At 39.6% G+C, this 15,934-nt stretch overlaps 1 protein-coding gene across 6 annotated transcripts in view; it reads left to right on the top strand.

The window, feature by feature from the left end:
- The window catches only part of LOC144605442 (RNA-binding motif, single-stranded-interacting protein 3), a 1,037,045-nt gene that overhangs the window by 951,418 nt on the left and 69,693 nt on the right, over positions 1-15,934 (top strand). For all 6 annotated transcript variants that reach the window (XM_078420726.1, XM_078420737.1, XM_078420711.1 and 3 more), the window contains 3 exons: positions 4,864-4,910; positions 7,243-7,339; positions 12,279-12,329. In XM_078420726.1, coding sequence (XP_078276852.1) covers positions 4,864-4,910; positions 7,243-7,339; positions 12,279-12,329 — 195 coding nt within the window. The remainder of the gene's footprint in view (positions 1-4,863; positions 4,911-7,242; positions 7,340-12,278; positions 12,330-15,934) is intronic.

The raw sequence follows: 15,934 nt of genomic DNA, 5'->3' as shown, positions 1-15,934 counted from the left end.
GTGGTGTGGGTCTTTGATATTTTCTGCCTTCTTGATGCAGCGTTTCCCGTGATCCCTTTTGTGGGGAAGTCAATACCCGTGATGGACCAGGCAATAGTCTACTTTCTGCAGTCTACTTTATTCCGAACTATGCTGCGAGGCAACCAGTCTCGATGCTACCCACTTTTAACTTGCAGAAGTGCGATAAGAGTATTCAATGACATGCTGAATTTTCTCAAACTTCTTAAGAAGTAGAGGCATTGGTGAGCTTGCTTTGTATTTGCTTCAATATAATAATAATAATAATAATACATTTTATTTATATAGCGCTTTTCATATACTCAAAGACGCTTTACAGAGATTTTGAGAACATAGGGGACATGAATAAATAGATAAATAAGTAAATAAATAAATGAACAGAGAAAGGAGACAGAAGGTGAGGTGACCTTCAGTGGTTGAAGGCAGTACTGAACAGGTGAGACCTAACGGTTTGGGGTAGTGAGTTCCATAGGGTGGGAGCAGCGATGGAGAAAGCCCTGTCCCCCCAGGATCTGAGTTTAGTCCGGATGTGGGGGGATAGGAGATTGGCAGCGGCAGAGCGGAGGGTGCAGGTGGGAGTGTGCCTGTGGAGGAGGTCGGTCAGGTAGGATGGGGCCAGGTTATGGAGGGCTTTGTAGGTTATGAGGAGGATTTTGTACTGGATTCTCTGGGGGATGGGGAGCCAGTGGAGTTTATAAAGGACGGGGGTGATATGGTCACGGATCGAGGTGTGTGTGAGTAGACGGGCAGCGGAGTTTTGAATGTATTGAAGTTTATTGATGATTTTTGAGGGTGCGCCATAGAGGAGGCTGTTGCAGTAGTCCAGACGGGAGGTGATGAAGGCGTGGATGAGGGTTTCTGCAGCTGTGGAGGAGAGGGATGGACGGAGACGGGCAATGTTTTTGAGGTGGAAGAAGGCTGTCTTTGTGATGTGTTTGATGTGTTTGTCGAAGGAGAGGGTTTGATCAAGGATGATTCCAAGATTCCGGATGTGAGGTGAGGTGAGGTGGATACTGGGAGACCATCAATGTTGAGGATGAAGTTTTGGGTGGATTTGGTGAGCATTTTTGGACCAATGATGATGATTTCAGATTTGTTGCAAATGAGTTTGAGGAAGTTTGATTGAAGCCAAGATTTTATTTCAGTAATGCAGTTTGTCAGTGTAGAGTGTGTGGTGGAGGAGATTGACTTGGTGGAGATGAGGAGCTGGATATCATCGGCGAAGCAGTGGAAGTTGAGACCATGACGGCGGATTAATTGACCAAGGGGGAACAGGTAGAGGATGAAGAGGAGGGGGCCAAGGACTGAGCCTTGGGGGACACCTTGGGGGAGGGGAGCGGTGGGGGATTTACAGTTGTTAATGGAGATGAACTGGTGTCTGTCAGAGAGGTAAGATTTGAACCAGGATAGGGCTGTGCCGGTGATGTTAAGGGAGGTTTCAAGTCGGGTGAGGAGAATGGAGTGATTTATGGTGTCAAAGGCGGCGCTGAGGTCAAGTAGGATGAGGATGTTGAGGTTGCCAGCGTCGGAGGAGGAGGAGGAGGAGTGGCAGTTTTTATTCCTGTGAAGAGGTCAGAGAGGTCGGTGGTGGAGATTGGGGAGAACTGAGGCAGGGGCTGACAGGATAAGGGGGGGCAGGTGGTTTGAGGGGGAGCAGGTGCGTTGGTGGTTAAGGTGCTGTAGATGTTGTCTATTTTGCTGGACCAAGAACAGATCATCAGAGACGAAGCTGTTGATTCTCTCCACGACTGTCTCACCACTGAAGATAGGTTCACAAGGTTGAATTGAGATCTCTGGCATTGTGAGGCTACATTCTTGCTAACTGAACCACTGTGCTTCCACCTGGTATTGAGCCCTTTACTTGAACCACTGCCATCCTGGTCAAGGTGCACTCAGCATTGTTGGGGAGGGAATTCTAATTCTGAAAGGATTTAAGCAGAGAACTGATGAAAGAGTCATGATATATTTTGATTGCAGCTTAGGTAAGTAACTAAGAAAAGAAATGCTGGAGGAACTCAGCAGATTAGGCAGCCTCTGGAAGGAAGTGGATAGGGTGATGTTTTAGGTCAGGACTCTTCCTCAGACTGAGTATAGGGGAGAGAGCAGGAAAAGAAGGGAGAGGTGGGGCAAAGCCTGACAAGTGATCAGCAGACACAAGGAACCAAGAATTCTGGTTTACAAACAAAGGCACAAAGTGCTAGAGTAACTCAGTGGGTCAGGCAGCATTTCTGAACATTTCTATTTGACATTTTGGGTAGGGGTCGAAGGTGGATACAGGTGAGGGAGTGGGTGATTTGCAGATGGGTAGATTTGTAGAAGCATGGTAGATGCTTCGGTCATTTTTGCAAAATATTAGTTTATTAAAATTATTTGTTCATAAAATCTTGCAACACGGGCAAGGCTATAATTTATTTCCCAACTGCACACTTGAAAAGGTATTTGTCAGACCACTTTCTTGGATTACTGTAGCCTGTCTGGTGAAAGTGCTCCCATACCTCAGATAAATATAACATTTCAGAATTTTATCCTGCCAATAATAAAATTGGAGGTGTGAGGAATTTGAATGAATTATTTGTGTAGATGTGAAGGTTTTATGTTGAACTGTCCATCATCTGATGTTTTGTGAAAGGAGTTCAGGCTGCAATATATTTCTTATAAAAATCCATGGCATGAATAATTGAATTGTGGAAATAATAAATGTATTTTGTGCTCAGTGTTATGTAGGCGTACATCATACTAGTCCAGATTAAATATGCTTGATATATTAAGAAAATTAAATTAATCCAATTGTAAAGATGATTGGTGATTGTCTGACAGCCTGTCTCTCTGTGCAAGCAATAAAATGACTCCTATCCCATATTCACCATTGACTATGCTTCATGGACTTTCACAATTAGATGATTTCATCATTAGTGATACTTTAAGATTAAATACGATTAGTGATACTTGAAGCTTCTTATTGTGGTCTCCTCCATCCAATATGTTTTTACAAATTCTGCTTGATCCTTTGAAGGTTGTTTTAATTGCATATGTTTGGTTTAGATAATGTTTAAATTTAAGTTAAAAGTTATCATCTTGCTCACTGAAAATTTCCTTGTGCAATGTCAGTTTCCATTCTTTTTTTTTGTTGCTGTCAACTGTGAGCCGGGTTATGGCCTAGTGACAAAAAAAAACTATTTCCTGGTTATTTAGCTGAATTATTTTTTATCCATCTGCGTAATGTTCCAGTGTGTTTTCACTCACTCTTTGTTATAAATTAGCACCCAGGACAGATGAGGGTCATGCTGTTGTTAGGTTACAGGTAAGTTTCATAACCAGCTAGTTATGCTTAAATATACAATATCCCCAGAGATGATGTATATAAACTGACTCAGCTCCATGTAAAAACAAGAATAATGATATGCCCTTTTCCCTAAAGAAACGTCACAATTTAAATAAAAATCCTTCTTTTTGAGCATTTGAATGCTTCAACAGCAACAAAGTATCTGCCAAGATTTGCAGAAACACAAGTATCTTGATAAAATACTTAATTTTGACAGTGTAAGGGAAAGGTGAGTGTGTTTACAGATGCTATGGTATTCAGTAACAAATTTAACAATGCTTTTCCTCGTTATCACTTTTAAGATTAAACTATGCCAAGCAAACCATTTATTTTACTCTCAAAATCTATTTATTCTTGATGCCTTGCCATCACTAATGAGAACCCGACATTCATTGTCCTTTTCTAATGCTCTTGAGAAGATGGTGACCAACAGCCTTTTGAACTTGTGCAACTGATGTTGTGAAATTTATATCAACGTGGCTGATCCAATTAAGTTTCAGCCTAATGGTGATTATCTCTCTTACTGCTCCTCCTGAAAAAATTGATGATGGCATTGCTGTTTAATATCAAGGATGGTTTTATATTCTGTCTTGATGGAGGTGGTCATTACCTGCAAATGTTTGCCTTGGCTGTTGCAAACATCACTTCTGAATTTATAATAGAGAGGAAGTCACTGATCAAGGCTTAGTTGTTGCTATACCCTTCAGGACATTTAACCAAGAGCTGGGAAGTGGGGTTATCCTTCTCCAGTTGTTCGCTGACATGGATATGATGGGTCGGATGGCTTCCTTTCAAGCCGTAAATTATAATGATTTTAGAACACAGTATTGGTGGATTTAAATCAGCATCTGCAGTTCTTTTCCACACACATTGTGTTGGGCCCATGACACTGCAAAGGAATCCCTGCACTGATACCTCAGAGTTGAAGTTAATAGCCTTCAGTAACCACAGGCCACTCCCTTTGTGGCAGGACTGACTCCAGCAAACTGAGCTTGTCCTGATTCTCACCATTTTCATTGGGGCTGCTTTTAAGCCCCACTTGCCAGCATGACACAACATAAATCTTTCTGTAAGACTTTATTGTGTTATTTGAATGCTGGAGTGGAAGCAATACACATTTCACGTGTTTTCTCTCAGTCAATTTTCTTTATCATGCAGGTAGTTTCCGATGAAGGGACTATTGTTTTAAAATTGAGTGTAAAAAGCTGGTACAGGGCAACTTCCAATAAAAGGGCTTCAATACATCTTTAAATTAATAGAATCATTAGCCATTTCTTACTAAATGTAGTTATCAGTAATTTGCACTAAAAATACATGTTGTTGTGGCTGAGCATTGTAATTTATTTATAAAATTAGATTGGTTTCGTTGAAGACAATTGAGCAAATATTATTTTCTACCTGTATTCAGTGCCAGCAATCGGGTATAAATTTCAATTCCAAAGATTTGCGATAAATAACTATATTTATTTTGTGATATTGTATAGTTTGATAACTAATTATAAATATTGGTTTATTTTATTTAGACTGGAATGGCTTTAACCTATGATCCCACTGCTGCAATGCAGAATGGGTGAGTATTTCTTCAGTGTTGTGCTTGCTTGTGTTTATTTTATTGGCATGTTCGAAGGACCTCAAATTGAAGGCTCTTCTCTCAATGCAGATCCTTGTGTTACACAGAGCTATACCGTGCAATTAAAGCATTTACAATGCAGACAGCAGCATCCATTTAGATCATCAGCATTTACAAACATCAGCAAATGATGCAGTTGTATAAATATTGGTACTTCTTATTAAATCTAGACTCCTTCTCAAACAAAGAAAGAGCCCAATTCCAAAATTCACAGTCATGTTTATGTTTTAGTTTAATATACACTTTGCATCTCTTTACATTTTACGAACACTTCACATTTTGAAGTGATTTCATATATTGCCACATTCCATTCTGAAACAAATAGCCCTTGCAACTGGTTGAATACAAAACGGTCTATTTATTCATAGATTTTGTTGGTAGAATTATATATTTAAGTTTTAATTTATATTAACTTTTACTCAAGTACAGTAAACCCTTGTTTTAACAGATCCCTTTATTGCTGATATTGGATATTGTGGACAGACCTGCCGACCACCCCCAGTTCTCACCATCTCCCCAGCCGTTTAGAGCACTGCGGTCCGGTGACACAGCTGTTGTTGTGGCTCATGTTGTAACCCTGGGGACAGTGCTTTCTTTGGGCCACCACCACTGACAGGAGACACTTGTTCTCCCTGGGGCTATTCCCCTCTCGCCTGCTGCTGCTTCTTGCTGTCAGCGATGGCTTTGACCACTTCCTGCTCGACCGGCACCGCCTCCTCCTCCACCCATCATTCTGCCCAATTTCGGTTATAACAGACAATCGGCAATAACAACACCATTCCCCTTCCCCTATCGTCAACAATAATGGCTGTTTACTGTACAGTGATTTCAGAACAATGCATTGTTTATCCTACATCTGGTTTAGGAATTGAATTTATACACTTTAACTGTGGAGCTGCAGTGATATATCCTACCTGTTTTCTTGTGTTTGCTTGCAACTCCAGAATGTTTGCAGTGATATCCAAATTAATAGAATGAATATATATGCACAAAGTATTGATACAAAAATTGATCTGCATATGCTTATTTCCTGCTTCGGGAATGAAGGGCACTGATGTGAAAAATCCATTTTAATCTACTGTGCTATCAAATGGGTCTCAAATTTTGGCAAGAAATGGTGTTCCAATGATTTTGAACATCCTACCTAGCATTAAAATCGATGATTTGATGGTCAATTAGAGAGAGACATTCAAAGATATGGGTCTGGAATCATCTGTGGACTAGATTTCTGTTCCTCAGGAACAGTCAATGGGATTTTACTATAATTTGATAGTTTTTTGCCTCTGAGTGTTTAATTAACTAAATTTAAATTCGTCAAATGGTGGGATTTGAACTCGTGTCTCCTGACCAGTCGACTATTAATTTTGTAACTGATGTGTTTCATTATATTGCCCACTATAATGTATAAAAGTGCAATTGCATACATAACACCACTAAAGGGCATGGATAAAGTGAATGCTCTGTCTTTTTCCCTGAGTAAAGTATGCTAAAACTAGAGAACATAGATTTAAGGTCAGAGGGGAGAGATTTAAGAGGGAACTCAGGGGCAACCTTCTCACTCAGCCTATGCTCTGTATCTGGAATGAACTGCCAGAGGAAGTTATAGAATTGGATGCAATTATGTTTTTTTTGTAGACAAAAAGGTTCATATCGTTCCTTGCTGTTGATGTCTAGCGTGGATCATCATCCTATAACCTGACCACCGAATTTAGTTATTAAATTTTATTTGTTAAACTTTTATAACCTTTTTGTAATATTAAAAGTTTATAAATCTAGTTTCAAACTTTATCATGATGCCATACACCCCACTATCCATACCGCCACAAATAAAGCACTGAAATTATGAATTTCAAAAACATTTGGATGGATATATGGATGGGAGGGGTTTAGAGGTACATGGGCAAATGGTAGGAAGATGAGACTAACCCAGAAAGCCAACTTGATTAACATGCACAGGATGGGCTGAAGGAGCAGCTATATAACTCCATAACTCTATGACCAATGTGTATATTGTAACATGATCTATTTACATACATTGGAAAGAACACTAGTTGGCAACAACCGGACAATTAACTTTCATGTCTGAATGACATTTTTAGATAGGAGAAGACAGAATTGCCCAACCTTTGATCTGTGTAGCTTATAAATATGTTTGTTCTGAAACAGACTATTCAGAAACTCAGCAGATTGTACAAGTCAAAAGTAAAATGTTGGCTTCAGTTCTAGCCTGGAATTTATTTTCTAAAACTAATATTCTGTTTGCTTCCCACAGTTTTTATTCCTCACCATACAGTATTGCAACAAATCGTATGATTGCACAGACATCTATCACACCTTTCATTGCTGCTTCTCCTGTATCAACATATCAGGTAGGGAGAACCTTTCACCAATATTTTGTTAGACATCAAACATTTTTGAGTTGCATCTTTTTTTGGATTTCCAGAAGTCTTTTAACGCATGCAAATGAGCCAAAATCCCTGCAAATTGTTTTAACTACTTGAAATGAGGACTGCAAGGAGAAATTTGATTATGCAGTTGAGATTTAAGATGTTCCCTTTTCAAGCTGTATGGTCATCTTGCCATCCATAAACTTCAGAACAATCCTTGTATGTCAGTTTTATTCAGCTCTTGAAAACATTGCAAGTTATTTTTGTTATAACTTAATCAATAGAGCTTTCCTTGTCTGCACCTGGATACATGCCCTTGTTGCCAATGTGAGGTGTGGCTTCAATAACAATCTCTCCCCACATTATCCTCAATAACATGTTTTTTACAGTTGCCACAATGCAAAACTCATTCTTTGATAACTCAGTAGCGATTTGAAAATTAAATTATGGTTGCTTTTCTAAATTGTATATTTGTAGAAACACCCAGCACAATGTTGTCTAGTAAGGGTGTCAGGGGTTATGGAGAGAAGGCGGGAGAACGGGGTAGAGAGGGAATGATAGATCAGCCATAATTGAATGATGGAGTAGACTTGATGGCCCAATTCTGCTTCTATAACTTGTGAACAATATAAAAGACTGGAAACATATTCAAGCTGGGGCAAATTTAGAGTATTTAATATTTTTGTGTATAGAAGTTCCAGCTCCTTCTAATTGCATTCTTCATCAAGCATTTTTGAGTTATGTGCAGAGCTTACAAATGTTTTCCGTGAAATTCCACCCTCACTCACTTCCAAGCTGTTGATGGAAGGGATCATTGAATCATTGGTCACCTAGACTTTGATATGTGATCATAAGTGGGTTCATTCCTGATGCAATTGCATGTTTGACAGCATCAGTAAACGCAATAAGTGGAACAATAGGAGGAAGAAGAACTAGTCTTACACATAGAAGTAAATTTTCTTTATGTCATGAGAAAGAACTTAGATTTAACTTTTGAGGAAAAATTCCTTAATAAGTTGCTTATTTTGATAGTTCACCCAGAAACATACTGAAATCTGAAATTATTAAAACTCAGTTAATTGACAGTGCCCAATTTATTTCAGGAGTTACCAACTGGGTCAATATGCTGAGATACAGCAGAATGCGGGCCTAGCTTTTTTATGCTAATGTATCCATTGTAACACATAGTGGGATACAGCAATTTACTTACAATTCACAGACTGCATTGATAGGAACTCAACCGTACTGGATGCTGCAATTTCAACATAAGAATTGGTTAAAGACAACAATAAAAGATTCTGCAATATCGGAGAGGGTATTTCAATCTCTCACATAACTTCAAAGTACTGAGTCCTGAGGTGAGAACCATGGACTCAGAGTGTGTACAACACTTTTCCACCATTTCCTTTGGGTTTGCACCAATCCTCCGCAAAAATTGGATTGTGATATTGGTTAAACCCTGCACATATTCACTCCTCGGTGTTTAGTTTTATCATTGTGAAGTACATGTATCCTCAATATCATTATGCAAATGATTTTTTTTGTATAATGATTTGAAAGCATAATGGAACATGCAAGTCAGCACAGATAATTAATTTAGACACATCATTCAATTTTGCATAATAAGGAAAATTATAATAATAATGAAAGTGGACAAAGATGAACTCCAACGTGCTGTTGTAGGAAAGATGAGGCCAATAAATCACGATTTTAAACCGTAAATTATTGTAAGGGAATTAATTGTAAGAATTCTTAATTTCATCTTATCAAATCAAAACAGGAGAGCAAGAGTATTAGATGAATAACAATTATTTGTGCACTAACTGCTGTTGTTTTTTGATTTTTTTGATATTTGGCCTCATAGCCATGATTAAAAGTAAACTTTAATTGGTTTCTCCCCCCATTAATTGACAAGATTTGATATTCATAGGCTCCTAATTAAATAAAGTAAATAAGAGGAGATCCTGCATAATGGAGAATAGGAAATGACCCAGACAAGCTCATTATTCACAAAATGCTGGAGTAACTCAGCAGGTCCGGCAGCATCTCAGAAGAGAAGGAATGGGTGACGTTTCGGGTCGAGACCCTTCTTCAGACTGATGTCAGGGGGGCGGGACAAAGGAAGGATATAGGTGGAGACAGGAAGATAGCCCATGATGGAGAAGTCAATGTGTAAATTAACATCATAATATTGGAGACACAAAGCACTGTGGATGCTGGTTTACAAAAACAATTAAGTGCCCCCTGTGACCGCATGAGTTTCCTCCAGTGACTTCAATTTTCTCCTACATCCCAAAGACGTGCAGGTTTGTAGGTTAATTGGCCTTTGTAAAATTGCCCCTAATATGTACAGAGTGGATGAGTAAGTAGAATAACATAGAACAAATGTGAATAAGTATGGACTTGGTGGGCCAAAGGGCTTTTGTCCGTGCTGTATCTCTAAACTAAACACTAAACTCAGTGGGTCAGGCATAATCTCTGGAGAACCTGGATAGGTGATGTTTTGGGTCAGGACCCTTCTTCAGGCTGATTGTTGTAGGGGATAGCAGATGGAAGAGGAGTGGGGGCAGGAGAAAGTCTGGTAAGTGATAGGTAGACAGGTGAGGGGGCAGTTTGATTGCTAGATGGGTAGACAAAGATCAGAGAGAGGAAGAAGCCAAAAGGCTATGAGATACGGAGAGGTGGAAAGTTTGATGCCTGAGGAAGGGATATGGGTGGAAGGGGACAGGGGAAGAGGAAAAGGTCATTGTTGGTTTGTTAAAGTTGGATAATTCAATGTTCATTCCATTGGATTGTAAACTACTCAAGCAGAATATGAAGTGTTGTTCCTCCAGTTTGTGCATGATCTCATTCTGGCAATGGAGGAGGTGCATGACAGAAAGGTTGGTATGGGAAGGGGAGTTAAGATCGTTAGCAACCGGTAGATTAAGTAGGCCTTGGTAGACCGAGCGCAAGTGTTCAGCAAAACAGTTGGTAATTTACACTTGGTCATCGATGTACAAGAGGCCACACCAAAAGCACCAAATGCAGTAAATAAGCTTTGAGGATACATGTGCATGTAAACCTCTGTCTCACCTGGAAGGGCTGTAGGAGTCCTTGAATGGATGTGAGGAAACAGATATAGGGGCAGATGTTACATCTCATGCGGTTGCTGGGGGAAGTACATGGATAGCACAATTGTATCTGTTCACATAGCTAATGAGAGCAATTTACAGATTCCTGATGGCTCACGAGAGTAATGAGCAATAAAGAGGGAGCATGTAAAATATTTCAGCAAGTCAGGCAGCGTCTGCTGAGGGAGAAACACTGTTATTGTTTCAGGTTTATAATCTTTCTTTAGAAACATCAAAGCTTCTGGTGAAAAGTATGCTTTTAACAAGATGTTTTGTTAAGGTTTTTGCTTATGGGTAAAACTCTAAATTAGGAAGCATCTTAATATAACCTCCACCACCCTTGGGGGTAGGAATTCAACAGATTCATTAACCCTGAGAAAAATGTTTTACTTATCTCAGTTTGCAGTGGTTGTAAGCCAATTGATTAACTCAAAAACCCAAAAGATTCAATGAAACTAATATCTTAATTGTGTCTTAGTAATTCCAGAGATTATGCCCCTATATTTCTATCTGAATGGCGATTCTACTGTAGAGATTATTCTTCAGCCACTCAAAATTTATCATTTACCAGAATAACATTTTATCTCTTCATCCAACTCCCGCAATTTAGTTTAAACTAATTTTCCACATTTGCCTTTTCTACACCATTTATTGATTTAATACATATATAAGGTAACTGCACAGACACATTTTGAGGCTGATTATTTTAATATTACGATACAATTCAGAAATCTACTTTTAAAAATCTGCTTCCTTGCACGCTGTCATGTCTCCTGCAAATCTATAATGTCCTTGTATGTCTATGATCTAAGCAACATAAGTCAAAATGAACAATGTTCTCCTCGCATTGAATTACATTCTTAAATGTTGACCCCTGCATTGTCTACATTTGAGCCATTATTTTAATTTCTATTACTTCAGAGCCTTGAAAAATCATATCCCCTCTTTGTTGCACTGATCTGTTGGCAACCTCAGGTGTTAACTTGTTTTATATAGTTAAAATGAAACATCTGATTTAACCACCCTTTTTAAGTGATTACAATAGGTTAACACCTGAGGTCAGACTGATTGTTTTAAGTTATCTTTGTAACTCTCATCTTCAATGTACATTTTCCTATTGGTTTACCCTTGGGTTTTGGACCCAGATGTATGCAAAGAACATCTCCTCAGGAGTGAAATGAACTTAGCTTTTCAATCTGTTTCTTGATGCAGGAGGGAATGTACAGATTCTGACTATTTGATACTGCTGAACTCAAATTGTTCCTATTTAGCATTTAGATTGGAAACACAGTTAATATATATATATATTTATTTTAATTTTTTTAATTTTATAGGTTTTATAGGTTTTATAGGGGTTTTTTTCAATATAGGTTAGCTTTGACCGTAAAGGATAATAAAAACAGTTTCCAGATTGCTGTTCTGGAGGAACCATTTCCCACAATAGTCAGCCATGATCATATTGAATGGCGGTGCAGGCTCGAAGGGCCGAATGGCCTACTCCTGCACCTATTTTCTATGTTTCTATGTTTCTATGTTACTGCCCTTTTGAAGAATTGTTGTGATTTCTCTTGATGCTAATCTGCAATATAAAGAAAGCATGTCATGGAGTTAACTTGTTAATATGAAAAAGATCCCAATTTATTCACATTTCCAAAATTCTCCAACTTTTCAAACTCTAGATTTTTGAGCTGCTGAATAAGCTTGGACAATACGGTATGCCAATCTAATGAATATTACTTCCTATGTGCTTTTTTCTTGTGGTAGTTTCATTCCAACATCTTTTCTAATTAGGTATATTTCCCACACAGGTCCAGAGTACATCGTGGATGCCTCATCAACCATATGTTATGCAACCTGCAGTAAGTTATACCAAATCTTCTCTAACTTTGCTATATTCTTTGAATTATACCAAAAGGCCTTCAACTATTATGTATGGTTCCTGAATGCCTAGGAAGGGTCTATGTCATAAACTGCATATCATGAATTTAGAAGTTGTTACCTAGTATTTTTATATCTGTCATTCTGTTTTTCAATGACCCATCCATCTTCCACCAATTTCCAATCTATTTTCATGCCTGTATAAATTATCATAGGTTGTCTTCACACTTAGCAGGGATGAAGTTTAGCATCAATTGTGAAAGCAAGTGATTGAATTAAGGGGAATGATGCAATATTCTTCAATTTTGCACATCCTTCTTTATTTGCTGGTCATTGCTGATTGTAGTTTGTGAAAGCCTTATTTTGAGATGTACCAAGGATAGATTGAGTAATTTATAAGAATTCAGAACTAGAATTGAAATGGACATTTAACAGCACTCAGCAGCTTCCAAAGTTATATGTCTGATGTGGAGAGTCAGAAATGACAGAGTGTTATTAACAGCCAGTGGTTGTATAATTCAGAGTCACAATTCAAGTCAAAAGTGTTTTATTGTCATGTGTCACAAAAATGGACAATGAGATTCTTCCTTGCAGCAGAACAAGATATGTAAACATAGTATTTATTCACAAAATGCTGGAGTAACTCAGCAGGTCAGGCAGCATCTCAGTAGAGAAGGAATGGGTGACGTTTTGGGTCGAGACCCTTCTTCAGACTGATGTCAGGGGGGTGGGACAAAGGAAGGATATGGGTGGAGACAGGAAGACAGTGGGAGATCTGGGAAGGGGGAGGGGAAGAGAGGGACAGAGGAACTATCTAAAGTTGGAGAAGTCAATGTTCATACCGCTGGGCTGCAAGCTGCCCAGGCGAAATATGAGGTGCTGTTCCTCCAATTTCCGGTGGGCCTCACTATAGCACTGGAGGAGGCCCATGACAGAAAGGTCAGACTGGGAGTGGGAGGGGGAGTTGAAGTGCTCAGCCAGCGGGAGATCAGGTTGGTTAAGGCGGACTGAGCGAAGGTGTTGAGTGAAGCGATCGCCGAGCCTGCGTTTGGTTTCGTCGATGTAAAGAAGTTGACATCTAGAGCAGCGGATGCAATAGGTGAGGTTGGAGGAGGTGCAGGTGAACCTCTGTCTCACCTGGAAAGACTGTTTGGGTCCTTGGATGGAGGTGAGAGGGGAGGTAAAAGGACAGGTATTGCATCTCCTGCGGTTGCAGGGGAAAGTGCCCGAGGATGGGGTGGTTTGGGTAGGAAGGGACGAGTGGACCAGGGAGTTACGGAGGGAATGGTCTCTGCGGAATGCAGAAAGGGGAGGGGATGGGAAGATGTGGCCAGTGGTGGGGTCCCATTGTAGGTGACGGAAATGTTGGCGGATGATTTGTTGGATACGCTGGCTGGTGGGGTGGAAGGTGAGAACGAGGGGGGATTCTGTCCTTGTTACGAATGGGGGGAGGGGGAGCAAGAGCGGAGCTGCGGGATATAGAGGAGACCCTAGTGAGAGCCTCATCTATAATGGAACATAGTACTCTGTAAACACCATAATAAACAACAAAAAAAGTTTAGTAACAGAGTAAAGGGGAATGCAGACATATTTAGATACCTATAATCTAGTTATTTTCAATCGTGTGTGTCAAGTCATCAGTTAATTCAATGTTAGTATTTCTGTTTGAACAAAATATCAATGTATATAAAACAAATTATGTTAGTGCAGAGACAAAAAACAATGCCCTCAAGTCTATGTAGTTTGGAGCTCATTTGGAGGTTGTAGTTCTTAATAGCCTGATGATTGTAGGGAAGAAGCTGCTCCTGAACCTGGACACTAACAGTTTTCAGGCTCCTATACCTTCTTCCTTTTGGCAGGAGTGAAATGAGAGCACAGGTGGTGTGCATCTCTGATGATGCTGGCTGCCTTTTTGAGGCAGTGAATCCTGTAGATCCCATGATGGTCTGGACAGTGTTCACCAATTTTTGCAATCCTCTTTGTTCCTGGGCGTTCAAGTTGGCCGTGATGCAACCAGTCAATATGCTCTCTACTGTACACCTGCAGAAGTTTGAAAGAGTATTCGTTGACATACTAAATTTCCTCAATTTTCTAAGAAAGTAGAGCCATTGATAGGCTTTTTTTATGACTGCATCAATGTGCTGGGTCCAGGACAGATATTCAGAGATATGTGCACCCAGGAAAACAGGTTTGTGGATTCTTGACCTTTCTCTTTCAAAGTCCACAATCAGTTCCTTGGTTTTATTGATGTTGAGAGCAAGATTGTTGTTCTGGAACCATTTGGTCAGTCAATTGATCTCCCTCCTATTCTCTGGCTCATTGCCATCTATAATTTGTCCAACAACGATGGTGTCATCGGCAAACTTGAAGAGGGAGTTGGAACTGTGTCTGGCTGCACAGTCATGAGTATGGAGTAAGTAGAGCAGGGGGCTGAGCACACAACCTTGAGGTGCTCCTATGCCGATGGATATCGAGGAGGAAGTGTCACTGCCAATTCTTTCTTTCAATTCAATTTCACACACTTTGTTAATTAAGGTTTGAAAAGGTAAAATACTGAATCTAATGGAACTGCTTAATAAAAATGACAGGATGTGGTGCCTGTTCTTGCATAGCACGGTGTTTTTTTATGCCGTTGGTAACTTCTAACTGGGGAGAATGGTAGACATAGCCATGGTGCATTAGCAATGCTGCAATGTTTCATTTAGTGCTGCCAGTTTCCAGTACTGCTCATCAGAATATACTGGGCAATTTCAGTCCTCAAATAGTCAAGTTAGAGAATGATTTCAAGTGGAGTATATCTTCACAGATGTGAACTGGAGGAGGGATACCAATTCTTACCTTCATCAGATATGCTTAGTGGGTGAACCAGCAGACCAATCACTTCCCATGCTCGTCCCCATGAGCCCAAGAATTTTGTCGAGATCCTGCTGCACCAAACCAATCCTGAAAAGCAGTCAGATTCCAGAATGATGGTGGAGTTTCAGAAACTGGTTCAGAGAGTGTGAGGTGGTCCTGCAGGAAACAATTTGTTATGCAATGACACAGTCTCTTTTTCTGTGCGTGGTGATAAATTATGTTAAATATGATGAACATAAAGGCAGAGAATTAACAGAAAGCCACCATGCACATACTGAAGCAGCTTTGTGCGGCAGGCTAATTGAATTCCCTCTCTAAATCTCTCCATCTCTTTTCCACTCTCTTTACTGAGAATTTATTTGAAACCTGCCTGTTTGACCAAGTTGTAATAAATCTTTCCTAAATCATTTTACTTAGCTTGACATCAGATTTTATTTGATTACCCTCCTATAAGGTAGCATGGGATGTTCTATTATCTTAAAAAGCATTGCATAAATATTATTTACAGTGGCTGTCTGCAAGAATATAAAGATATGTAATATCCAGATTGTGCCCAAGTTATGGTGTGGCTGATTTGGATCATGGAATGTGAATTGTTCTGCGGACAATTTTGAATTTGCTTATTTTCCATTTCTGTGTCACTTCTTCATACTTAGCCAGGGAGTCTGCAATTCCCAGTGCCGCAACTGCAAAGAGTACACTTACCATGGGCTGGCTTTAATTGTAGTGT

This window comes from Rhinoraja longicauda, chromosome 2, assembly GCF_053455715.1.
Source record: "Rhinoraja longicauda isolate Sanriku21f chromosome 2, sRhiLon1.1, whole genome shotgun sequence".
In the NCBI taxonomy this organism is placed as follows: Eukaryota; Metazoa; Chordata; class Chondrichthyes; order Rajiformes; family Arhynchobatidae; genus Rhinoraja; species Rhinoraja longicauda.
This window is presented reverse-complemented; position numbering and strand designations above follow the sequence as displayed.